This window comes from Dermacentor albipictus, chromosome 10 (genome assembly GCF_038994185.2).
Source record: "Dermacentor albipictus isolate Rhodes 1998 colony chromosome 10, USDA_Dalb.pri_finalv2, whole genome shotgun sequence".
Classification (NCBI taxonomy): Eukaryota; Metazoa; Arthropoda; class Arachnida; order Ixodida; family Ixodidae; genus Dermacentor; species Dermacentor albipictus.
The window spans coordinates 7,829,143-7,842,284 of record NC_091830.1 but is presented as its reverse complement, the minus strand read 5'-3'; the positions used below and the strand labels follow the sequence as shown (position 1 = coordinate 7,842,284).

At 47.5% G+C, this 13,142-nt stretch overlaps 1 protein-coding gene across 1 annotated transcript in view; it reads left to right on the top strand.

Annotated features, from left to right (window-relative positions):
• LOC135920398 (motor neuron and pancreas homeobox protein 1-like) overlaps positions 1 to 13,142 on the top strand; it is an 81,545-nt gene that overhangs the window by 62,899 nt on the left and 5,504 nt on the right. Inside the window, exon 2 of the mRNA XM_065454656.1 lies at positions 10,877 to 11,037. Within this exon, the coding sequence (XP_065310728.1) occupies positions 10,877 to 11,037 (161 nt within the window). The remainder of the gene's footprint in view (positions 1 to 10,876; positions 11,038 to 13,142) is intronic.

Here is a 13,142-nt window from a genome sequence, read left to right as displayed (position 1 = left end):
CATGCCCTCCCACGCGACCCCCGGTGGCAGGCCTGTCGCAAATCGACCCGTATGCCTCAGTGCGGCTTCGGCACACATACTGTAATGTTGAGCTGCAAGCCCATGGTGCGCAGACTAACTGCGTCGTAAAACGCGCGAATGCTGCAGTTTTGGTATGGTTCGTTACGTCAATGTTGGACCTTCGGATCGGGCCCGACACGTAGTGCAGGATGCGCGACAGGATACAGAATGCGCGAGGAAATGATGGAATAATTTGTGGCCATTAGCAAGAAGTTTGCGTTTGTGGACGTTGCTGCGCGTGCGTTAAGTTAATCCGAGGCGAACGTTTTCTCTCTCTCTCTCTCTCTCTTTTTGCGCAATCAACACGCCGTTGTAACAACGCGAGATCGCCCAGTTGGCCTTTTTTTTTTACATTCATCATGACACTGCTGCACGTCATCAATCAGGGGGACATAATGCCAGCTGTGAGATGTAGCCCTTGTTATATTCAACAGTATGAAGGTTAGTCTAGTGTTCCAATTCATGTGACATATCTTTTGAGTTCGGGGTCGGCTGATGTCGCATATGGAAAATTAACCTAGCGCGCATTACGACATATTTTTTGTTTATTTATTTTATTTTGGACAACAATACATGGTGTACGCGGGGAGAGGCTAAAGGAGACTTAGACGTCTCCTGACGAGGCCTAACAATAGCATTCGAATAGCAATCGAATATGAATTCGAATTCGTAATGGATGAATCCACGATGGATGACAATCACAATGAATCAACCCACACCTCTAATCTGCAATCATGAATGTCAGCATATTAATTCAAAATATCGTGTTGTGATCAGCTTCATTTTTAATACACTAAAATCAGTCGTTTAGTCCTAAGTACGAATGTAAACTGCATAGCTGAATCTACCTGGAATATTCTGTGAGAAAGAGAGAGAGAAACGAAAAGGGAAAGGTAGGTAGGTCAACCAAGGACGTGACCGGTTAGTTACCTTACATTTGGGGAGGGGATTGGGAAAGAATATATACAAAGGGGAGAGGAACAAAATAATAACGAGTCAGTCATTCAGAGTCAGTTGCAGAGGAATGTCCACTGTCACAACCGCTCACACAGCCCAATAGCCTTGAAGTGCAGAAGGACTTTTGTGGCCTTTCGCACGCAAGAATGCAAAGGTCATGGTCAACGCATTTAATATTCGCACGTCGTAAGTTGTTTCATTGACTGATGGCTCAGTTATAGTTCACTCAACACATGACTAATTTCCAGGGTTTTCATCGCATCTATGCTATAAGCTGTTGCTATATCTGTTCGGTGCCAGTACTGACCAACGATAAAAGCGTAGCGTCTTTTTTATTAGTCGGCTTCAGAATGCTTCTGCAACAAGAGACAAAGACGAAAAAAAACTCACGTGGATATGCAACAAAGATTTGCAAATTTCTTGCTTTATAGAGCGCATTGTTTAGTGACGCCGAGAAAACAACACTAAAAAGAAATAAAAGATGAGTCGATGATACTATATTCTATGGACACAAGAGAGACACTGCAGTTTCGCGAAAGTGCATTCTGTGCCGAAAAGAAAGCGATCTGCGAAAAGAGGCGAGAAATGCGGGACCGGAAAGCCCGTGCCTGGCAGTCGAAATCTACGCCAAGCTCCCGAGCGACCCATAAGTTCGCGGCGGAACGGCAAGGAGGCGTTCGCGTCCTGTTTTTGTCGTCCTCGTCGTCGTTCCTGTTTTTGCGTTCGTTCTTCCACGTACCACGTTCTCGTCCTATTTACATTTCTTTCTCTGCGTTTTCTTACCGGTACTTCGCGCATTCGCACTACTTCGATGACCTCTCCCGCTGCAGAGGCAGGAAGGGACCGACGACTTGCCTGTGCCTACCTATAGCAGAGCCTAACACTTAGCAGGTTTCTTGAAGGCAACAGCCGAGGTTTTACTGCATTCTGAGAATAGGGTATAGGCGCGTACAGATAGCCAGCCTGACGTGGTAGTGATGCGCGCATTCTCTCGTCCAAAAGCAAGCCGATCTTTACGAACCGAACAAACGCTATGAAGTTGTGAGAGCCATGCTTCGCCCCACGTTCCTCCATTTTTCCTCGCCGCCGCCGAATGCACTACGCAATCTCAAAGCACGCATACTTCGGACGACGTCATTCGGCTTTTCGTTGCTTTCGAACGACACAGCTCGAGGCATGGTGCGTGTAGCTGCCTCTGTGGCGCTCGCCGTACGGAGCCTTTACGGGAAATAATAAAACATGTAATTTTATTCTTGTTTTTTAAGGGAATATGGAGGAGGGGGAGAAGAAAGAAAATGGGGAAGCCGTATTGGGGACTGGAGAGGAGCGGGAAGCGATTTATGTGCAGAAACAGGAACAGGAGAGATGAGGGTGAGGAAAAAATGCTCGGCTAGTTCTCCCCCGAGCTTCCCGCGGGACTTCCAATCATCCGTTGTTTGCTCAAGCACCTTTGGTTGTGTTTACCGCGCTCGCCAAAGGGTGCCTTTCTTTTTTTCTTCTGAATTCGGCGCCGCCTTCACTTTTCACCACCACTCACTCCCTTCCCTGCGTCCCTATTTCTCTCTCTCCATCCCGTCCTTATATTTTGCCATTCTGCTTCGGTGTATTAAAGCCATCAATGTTATTCTTTCTGCGCGTGCGCAGTACGGGCCAGCTTTCTTCCGGCCTTGCGTCGCTTTGCCAAGGGCCTTCTTCTACCGTTTCGTATACCGCTTGGCTCTGGTGACGTCGTTCCTTGCGCCTTCTCCCGCCCTTGCAGCTTCCTTTTATTTTCCTCCCTTCTTTCTTTACTTCAGCTTGTGCGCTTGACGTGTTATTCGCGAGAGTTTACGATTTTCCAGGTCCCTCTCTGGAGTCCAATATTACAGACAGAGAGAAACCGGCGTTGCCCTATAGCCGTGTCTCCGTATGTTTGTTCCACGGTTGTGTATACGCTGTATATATGTTCGTCTGTCTGTCGCTCGCATGGTGTCCCTCATACCCTCTTTTCCCTTTTGTCCCCTTTTTCTGTCGAGGGTCCGGACGGGGCCGCAATCATTACCTAATGCGATTTCCTCGACCCGTTTCCTTTCGTCGTCGTTCGCGTCTCACTGGAACCTGGTTCTTGTACTCTTTCTTCCTTGCCTATGCTTGTCTTGTTGATGTACCACCTACTCCCCCAACCAACTCTCTCCTTCTACTAAGTTATTTCTCTCTCAAACGGAAGCGTGCTGAGGTGCGCTTGCGTGCAACCAAAAGGAAAGAAGGAAGGTACACGTGCAGAAAGAAATTTCCCAGCGAACAACTTACACTCCTATTACTGCACCAGACGTATCATGACCGCATACACATATATACCGATGGTTCAACCTCACCTACCAGCTCAACTGCCGCATTCGTCGTTCCAGCCAAGAACGTTACAGTTAAATTCAAACTGTCGCACACGACTACATCTACATCGGCAGAACTTGCAGCTCTCCATGCCGCTATGATGTACATCACCGAAGAGCCAACAGAGAAGTGGGTCGTATTTTGTGATTCCAAGGCAGCCCTTCATAGCATCAAGTCCGCGTTACGTCACAGAACTTACGAGCAAATGACATCTGAAATCAGGGAACTGCACCACCATGCTCTGGAAAGAGGACACCACATTGTATTTCAGTGGATTCCTGCTCACTGTGGCATCGTCGGCAACAACCTAGCTGACAAGGCTGCCCGGTGTGCCCACGAAGATACAAAGACGCGTCCAACACCTTTGGCGAGGTCGGACGCTGCCAGAGAACTTCGCCTACTTGCGCGCAAGAAGTCCCAAGATCTCTGGACATCAAGTGGCTTCAATTGCAGATTACGTCAACTGGACCCCACGCTACGGCTACAACTGCCACCTAGCCTTTCCCGCGGCGAAGCAACCTTGTTGTGTCGCTTGTGGTTGGGAGTGGCGTTCACGAACGCATACTCCTACCGTATGGGAATGGCCGAGAGCCCGATGTGCGACTCCTGTGGGTGCGAGGAGTCCATCGAGCACGTATTGTGTACCTGCCCTCGCTACGATGTCCACCGCCTCCCTCTGCGGGCAACTTTACACAGACTAGACTCGAGACCATTCACCGAGTCAAAGATACTCGGACCGTGGCCACAACCGTCACTGGCTCGAAAAGCGATTCGTGCACTAGTGCGGTACTTAAAGTGCACGGGCTTAAGAGACCGCTTATAGTGTCATTGTGTAAGGTGTCCCTCCCACATGTAGTCAGTGCTGACTCTCTCCCTTTCTTCCTCTTTCTATTCCCCTTTCCCCCACCCCCAGTGTAGGGTAGCAAACCGGATGCTGTTCTGGTTGACCTCCCTGCCTTCCCTACCCTTGCTTTCTCTCTCTCTTCTCTCTCTCCCAGCGAACAACGTTATACGGTGCTTCACACGCACACACAGAGACCCCATTGTTTGCACTTTCGCTTTGCATCCAATCGCTCGCACTGCCCGCGGAGAAGGCGCAGGTATATGGCTTGGAACGGTGGCCCTGACTGCTTCGGTTCCTCATTCTTATTCCCGGGAGGGGAAACCAAGCTCGACGCTGTTGATTCGACTTCGCGACGGGAAAGATTGGAAACACTGGTGCTCCTATTTTTGCCGTGTATATTTCTAACTTTCCTCGCGGGCTTTACTTGTATTCGAGTCCGTAGGCCTTTAACCGTTTTTCAACTCGACCGGTGCGTGTTCAGTTCGTGCGGGAACTGTGACGGTGACGACAATGTTTAAGCATGCATTCGGATGTCAGAGCTGAACAATCCGCCATGGAGGCCTGTTCGGGAAAACTATTGAAGTGACGCATTTTGTGGCGCCGCCGGTAGTTCACTGGAACACCGCGATGACGAGGCGATATTTGCGTTTTCAATTTAGTCCTTGGAAATCAGTCTCCGAAGAAATTATTCTGCGCCGATAGTTTCGTGACTCTCGCGTCACGGGGTGGCACGGGAAGCTTTACTCAGTTTGCTGCTGTTTGTTTTAAAGGCACCTCGGCTGGATGCCTTTTAAATCTTTTAGCGATTGCGAGAAACACTCGAGAGAGATCGATCAAGCTGAATCAAGTCTCTGAACTGTGCAGAAAATTTGAATTTATCAGGCTTCGACATATCCAACATTGACCACAGACAACATCCCCACCGGTAACACTATTTGTCATACCTTCGGGACAGGACTCTGTAAATTATCGACGCACTGAGGCTAAATTTCAAAGCCTTTATCAGATGACCGACGTTCAACTTGCAATGGCCTTTACTTTTATAAATTCTCAAAATTTCTCAAAGCGCTGTTATTAAAAGATTCTGCTAAAGAATATTAGCCCTCAAAGAAAAAATAATGGAGGACGCTTACGTTCCACCTTTAAGCGTGGCACGCGATATCATTCAAAGATCCCTGACTGCTTCTCCCGCTTCCCGGCAACTGGAGCGCATGTGACCGTAATGTTTACCGGGAAACGCTGGCCGCGAACGCTATGCACGAAGGCGGGCTTTGTGGTAGAAGCGCGGCACCTTGCGTGGACCGCGATGCGGCGGAGGCCAGCGCCAGCTGGAGGTACTGCAAGGAACCGGGCGCGCCGCTCCGTGGTTTCCAAGACGCCCGCGTTCCCACGCGCGCAAATGGCGGACGCCGCGGCCGGTCTGTGAACTGTAGAAACGCTGGTAAATGGATGTCTTTGAGTTTTCGCGTAACAGAATTATGTTTTCTCGTATAGTCAAATTACAATCCGAGAGCTATCATGTCTGTCGATTGTGTGTAAGTCATAGTTTACGATTTTCTAGCGTATTTTAGCTTGAGAAATTCAATTAGTTCAGTAAATTTCTTGCGTTACATGGAGGTCGAGATGGCACTAAAACAGGCGGTTTGTTTTCTACATTTAGCAGGATAAAGTTATTTGAACAAACAAACCTTCTTGTATATTATTTTTGAAAATGTATGTAGTAAATATTAGGTATTGGAAAACCATCAGCGTAAACTTGAATGTAGGAACAGTACTTTGAACAGTAGGACCACCAAAGTAAACTTATATATGCAAACGACGGGTCTCCGCAGCGGATAACTCACTGCTCGGGAATAAAGTAACAGAACTCTTGTACGTGGATTTCAGCACTCTGACGATGACGTATCAGAAGATTTGGAAAATTCTCAGTGTATGTCAGTTCTTATCGCCGGCTTTGACATGAAAGGGCGACTGCAAAAGAATAAGACATGCATCTGCTCGGAAAATTGCGTGTGTGTTTCCTGCTTCCTCCGTTGTCGTTTTCGCGGTTACATAATACACTCCAATATCGACCACCAACTATCCCGCCTCTCCCTGTTAAACGTGCTGGTAAACAGCAGCCATTTGAAGCACATGTGCAGTAAAGCGTCCATAGAAAGTTGGACGTGCTTGAGTTCACTCGTAGTGTCGTCTCCATTATGAGTTGAGAGCTAGAAATTATTAGCCCGCGCTTTGAGCTTTGCAACTTTTTTCCTCGTTTATCGCGCTGTAGTTGCGTCATTACCACTGTGGTCATTACCAAGCGCGGCATTAAGAGCGGACTGTCGACTCGGAAAAAATAACCATAAATATGTAAAGCTAGGTATTTTTCAGGCGATTTTCAGGTATTCCAATGAGCCGTGTTTTGGAAAATGTTTTCAACCTAATATTTTTGTCAGGGAAGCTTGCTCGATGAATGCAGGTAGTTAATGTATCTGTTATCTTTGAAAACGGGGATAGAAATGACATGACTAACGACAGGCCAATATCTATTATTCTTTTTTTTTCAAGGGTCTCGAAAAAAATTGCTCATTCAAAAGTGAATGTTTTTATGGCAAGGCATAAAATCATGACAAATTCACAATTAGGCTTCACAAAAATTGTAGAGACTATAGAACATGTGCTCGTGGTGTGCCCTGAGTATGCGCGAGAAAGGCTGACATTGGCAGATACTTTGAGACATTTACAAAACGGACTACTGTCGGAGGACCTCTTGCTAGGCGCGTGGCCACAGAGTTGGCAGACGACAGAGAGAATGCGTGCACTTTCACGTTTCCTAGGTGACACGGGCCTGGACTCACGCCTGTGATACCAGTTGTGTAATGTGTCCTTCCCTTCGTTCCTCCCATTATCATCACCCATTGTGACCCTTTTTCTTCCCCTCTTCCCCTTCCCTTACGTAAAGTAGCAGGCCAGATGCTCCATTGTCCGGCCGACCTCTCTACATTTTCCTATCATTAAAATACTTCTTCTTGTTTCAGAGAAAGAACTCCAGCAAGAGGAATTTATCTTGGATGGTTTCGAAAACAACCTTTACGTTCTCGGAGTATTCGTTGACTATTCGACACCCTCATTGGCAAACATGAAAATTGCGGTCCCAGCTAGAGCAAACCTTTTTTCACCTTTTAAATCACTATTGAGAGTATCGTCTAAGCAGTACGTTGTAGTAATGAACCTTAAATCACTCTTAAGATATGAAGCTTTAGCTCGGGGGCTTCTGCCTAAATGCATGAAAAGGAGAAATCGTTTTCCTCGGCAACCACTGCACGAAATTTGATGAGGTTTGTTTTATTTCAAAGAAAAGGCTAAAATCTAGAGTCTGTTGGCAGCGAATTTTTGATTTAGGCCGTCAATTTCGCAATACGAATTCTTCAAAGTCGCACATTTTCTGAAAACGAGAGTATCATTTCCACAACTCTGTAACTCAACGATGAAAAATGGTAATACAGTTCGGTCAATTGCATCTGACGGTCCATGTTTTTTAATAGTCCATATAATGGTTGATGTATTATACATGGCTCTCATATATATATATATATATATATATATATATATATATATATATATATATATATATATATATATATATATATATATATATATATATATATATATATATATATATATATATCCCTCAGCAGCTCCACCAAACCGCCATCAATGCGGTCTGGCTTGCGAATATACCATAACAATTCCCTGTCAACGTTATCGTAGGCTCCTTTAATATCCAGAAATGCTATCCGCAAATGTCTGTTCTGAGCTACTGAAATCTCTATGCACTGAGTTACTACAAACATACTTTCCTCTAAGCGTCTGCCTGGTCTGAACCGATTCTGTAATCGGCCCAGTACATTTTTTTTTCCACCCACTTCGACAGTTCTAATGTTATGGCTTGTGTTGCCATTATCCATATCACGGATTATACCGTAACTGGCCCGTACGAGTTCATCTTATCCATATCATCTCTCCATGTGTAGATGAGGTTCGTCTTGCTTTCACGCGATCCAACCGGAATTTTCTTCGTTCTAAGCACTGGCTCTGTGGTATAAGTTAGAAGTTCCTTGCTCTTTGGACCGAGGTTTTTGACTAACTGTATTGAAATTTCATCGGGTCCTGTGGACGTGTTATTAAGGACATTTTCTTCTGTATATTTTTCCGCATTAGTTTCTTATGCTACGCATTTATTTCTCAGGCTTCTGTGTTGGTGCTGTTCCGTCCACGCTTCGCTGCGCGTCAAAGGCGTTTGCTCGCGCGAGCATGCACGTGAGGCTGCCGTGGCGGGCTGCAAATAAAAAAACTCGAAGAGCAAAACAACGAAAAGCAAATTGACTTAGAACAACGAATCATCAACTATATACAACAGTTTGCTTATTTGTAAAGAATAAAACGCTTTGTTTTTCGTTCAATGCATCTTCGCACAGTTGCGGTAAGAAAACGTCGAACTATCTCCATGTGTGAACCCAGCCACTGCAAGAAAGTCTCCCTAGCCTCCACGGCGTTGTGCTTGATCTCTGAAACGGTAGAGACGTTTGGGCTCTTGCGTCACTTGCCGATTTCTCGCATTCTTCCCTCGTGGCAGATCGCGCTTTGTGGTGCTGTGTTAGACTTAACTACCTTCGGGATCAGCCCACATTCTTCAGGACTTTCCTTGTAGAAGCTAGAGTTACGCAGAAGCTGTGTGGCATTGTGACACCTTCACAACTGGCCCAGGTCAAAAAGGTTTTAACCTTCCATATACGGAGAGAAAAGGCCATCGTCGTTTTAACATAGACCACATGGCATAGACATATGTACGTACGATTGCATAACATGCAGTCACTGGTTTCGTTCTCGTGGGCACTCGTCCGGCACCCATGTAGAACCCAACGATCGGCATGTCGTAAACACATCGTCGAGCAGTGAGAGTAGAAATCATGCCGTTGTCCTCACCATCGTCTTGCTGCTGTCGTCAAGCGCACACTTGCGTCAGACGCATCTAACGCTTGCGTCAGATACATCAAAGCTCGCCTAACGCTAAACACGTTGCTCCACCTGGTAACGTTTTGCGTAACTACAAGCGATGCTGGGTAGCCAGCTACCTGCGAAATGCTTCGCAACCCATTGATCATCACAATTTGTGGAATCTGTGTTATTTGCACGAGGTCGCGGGATCAAATCCCGGCCACGACGGCCGCGTTTAGGCAGGGGCGAAATGCAAGAACGCCCGTGTGCCGTGCATTGGGGGCGCATAAAAGAACCCCATGTGGTCAAAATGATTCGGAGCCCCCTACTACGGCGTCCCTCATAATCAAATCGCTGTTTTGGCACGTAACACACCGGAACTTTCTTTTTAATATGTGTTATGTTTCACAACCAACCTGGCTAGCTTTCGGTTAATAGTCGGTTCGGTGTTTATATTGTCCTTTTCGTGCCTTCTGGAGTCCATGTTCTCACGCCTGCCTCTTTCAGTAGCACAGATTCTTGATCGCGAAGGCACATCTCTCGGCACCACGCAAGTTCTTTTTGGTAAGCTTCCTTGCGCGGCCGTTACAGCTGTACCTCTCTTGTATACCAGAGCGTAAAGAAAGCTGACACTACGCGTCTCAGTCGTCATCTGCATCCACAGTACAAACGTACTTGTTTGCACGTACATAACGCTTCGCAGCGTCACCGCACGCTTCAGAACATCGGCCAGGCCGTCCACGTCCTCGTCGCCGCATTCGCACGGCCGCTTCGGCGGAGCGCGCCATCGCAGCGTCCACCGCCGTTCCACTCGCCGGCGCCGCCAGTGGGCGCGCGTGATGAAATTTTCACCAGCGACGACGACGACGGCAAACGGAAAACTGCGGTGCCGCGTTAAATTTTCCTGACGCTTCAGGTTCTGCGATTCGCTCTGGACACGGGACCATTTGCTGCTGACCGCGGCGATACGTGACAATAATACGGCGGCGGCGAGCGTCGCTCGAGGAACTCGGAGCGCGTCGAAGCACGGTGCACGCAGACCAAGCAGAAATACTTGCTGCGAGGCGGCGACTGGAGAACGTAGTTACTTCGAACGAACGCGCGAGTCTTTCCGTCGCAAGCAAGCATCTCAGGGGCTTTATTTAGTTGTTCCGACTTCTGAGATGGGATGGAATGCGAAATAAGCGCGCAGTCACTGTACTGGCACGGCCGCTGGATAGTACTGGCTATTCGCAAGTTGACCCACGGAGATCCCTGTTCCGTCGTTGCTCTCCGAATTGAGTGGGCCACGATGTAAGACTTCGCCCTATATAGGGCTGCACGGACAAGTTTCCCTAGAATAGCAGCTTGGGCTTGTTGCTTTTCCATCCCGGTGTTAACAGTGCAAAACGTAGACGGGACACAAGACGAGAAGACACGAGACGCCTTCTCGTCTCGTGTCCCGTCTGCGTTTCGTGCTGTTAACACCAGGACTTACAAGTTTGTAGGTGTTGAGCCTAGTATATAGACTACTGCACTTGAGCAGCGCTTACAGTGTGGTTCAGTTCAGCTTGCTGATTCATCAATTGGTGCATACTGTGGCGTTACACATAAAAAGAGGTGTACGCACTCTTGCGAACAAGCTCTAATCTGAAGCTCTCTAATGCGCACTCCTTTTACGTGCAGGCCAGCCGCAGGCGGCACTGTTGGGCAAGACGCGGCGTCCGCGGACGGCGTTCACTAGCCAGCAGCTGCTGGAGCTGGAGAACCAGTTTCGCATGAACAAGTACCTTTCCAGGCCCAAGAGGTTTGAGGTGGCCACAAACCTCATGCTCACTGAGACACAGGTAAGCATGACAAAATAGGGCTTCAACTGGGCCAGTCGGTACTATCGTCGGTTGGACGGTATCTATTTGGCTATAGTTAGACATAATTCTGTTCATTCCACTGGTTTCTATACGCGAGAGACAATTAAGGATGAAAAACTGTGCAAATGTCAGCTGTTTATTGTTCGCCAGCGCACGTCTGTAGTACTATATCAGACAAGAAATGGTCCCAATGTAAAAGAAGGTGCGCAAGAAAAATAAGAGGAAGTCATGGCACTCAGCTTTCGCAATCACAAGTACGACTTCATGTATAGAAGAGGATTGCAAATTAGCAAGCGTGCACTGAGAACTGTAGACAGGACCAGATGAGACGAGTCACTCGTCTCTTCTGTGTGTGTCTCGGTGCGTGTGTTTGTTTGGGGCCTTCTTCTAACAGAAATGATTTACCAACAAGCCCAACAAGAACAACTCTTCTGCTTTAGGGCCATAGTAGTCCAAGCCAGGGTACATAGCATCCAAGCCATAATACCGTAATTATGTAGTTCTGGTTCATTGCTTTAGCTCGGGGCTAACTCCGATGCCGCCTATTCAAATACATATAAAACGCAGAAATGTTGTTATATGGAAGCCGCTGGATCGCTTTTAATTCAGTTTTTTGTCTTGAGAGATAAAGTTAGACTCTAGGGACTGAACTAATCAGAATCATATGAATTAGGCCGGACTTTATTAAGAACATTGCCTAAAAGTGGGTAGCTGAAAAAATAGAAGCACGAAGTTAATCCGTAACTCTGCACCAAAAACAGACATCTCCGTTATGTAACTGTATTTAAACTCCATCTGTTAGAGCACTTACAGCAGAGACAAATTTTATAAATGAATACACTGTTTACTTGAAATTATTGTCTACGAGGGAGGAGGAGGAAAGAGAAAACAAGAAGGCAGGGAGGTTAACCAGAATAACGTCCGGTTGGCTACCCTAAACCGGGGGAATGGGAAAGGGGAAAGCAAAGATCACAGGGAGAGAGAGGAGGGAAGGAAAGGGTTTTGCAAAAGTCTTATGCACAAACTAGGGATATATTTCATAGTAGTGTATAATATATCAGTTTTGTCCGCTTTAGATGTATTATTTATTAGGCGTAGTTTAAATAATTGGGATATCGTTTCTCATTGACAAGTTAGAGTTGTAAACTGGATTGTGTGTGTGTGTGTGTGCGCGTGTATGTACGTGCGTGCGTTCGTGCGTGTGCGCATGTTCTTGCGTGTACGTGTGCCCCTGTGTGCGTGCACGCATATGCTTGCGTGCGTGTGTGCGTGTGAGCACATGTGCGTGAGCGCGTGCCTCTGCGCATGCGCGCGTGTGTGTGTGTTTGTGTGTGTGTGCGTGCGCGCATGTGCTTGCGTGTGTTTGTGCGCACGTGTGCCCCTAGCTGTGCGTGCGCGCATGTGCTTGCGTGTGTGTGCGAACGCGTGTGCGTTCCCTTGTGCGCACGCGTGTCTGCGTGTGTGTGTGTGTGTGTGTGTGTGTGTGTGTGTATGTGCAGGTGCTTGCGTGTGTCTGTGAACGTGCGCGCGTTCACATGCGCGCGCGCGCGTTTGTGTGTGTGTGTGTGTGTGTGTGTGTGTGTGTGTGTGTGTGTGTGTGTGTGTGTGTGTGTGTGTGTGTGTGTGTGTGTGTGTGTGTGTGTGTGTTGCGCGTATGTGTGCGTGTGGGCGTGTCCGCATGTGCTTGCGTTTGTGGGTGTGTGGGTGGATGCGTGTGCATGTGTTTGCGTGTGTGTGCGTGCGCGTACGCGTGTGTGTGCGCGTGTGTGTGTGTGTGTGTGTGTGTGTGTGTGTGTGTGTGTGTGTGTGTGTGTGTGTGTGTGTGTGTGTGTGTGTGTGTGTGTGTGTGTGTTTTGCAATATTTAAGAATTTTTCTCCAACGCGGAGGACCTAAATCGGAATGTGCTTCTTACAGTCGCTAGGATCTAAATTGCACATTTTAAATGTAACAGACTTAATCAAAATTGGTGCAGGGTTCCGGAGCAGCTTGCGCGCTTTTTCCAAGCTGCTGATAACGGGCTTAGTGCACTTCGATGACACGCGTTTCACGCGATCGCCACAGCGTTTCTGTATGTCAGCAAGAC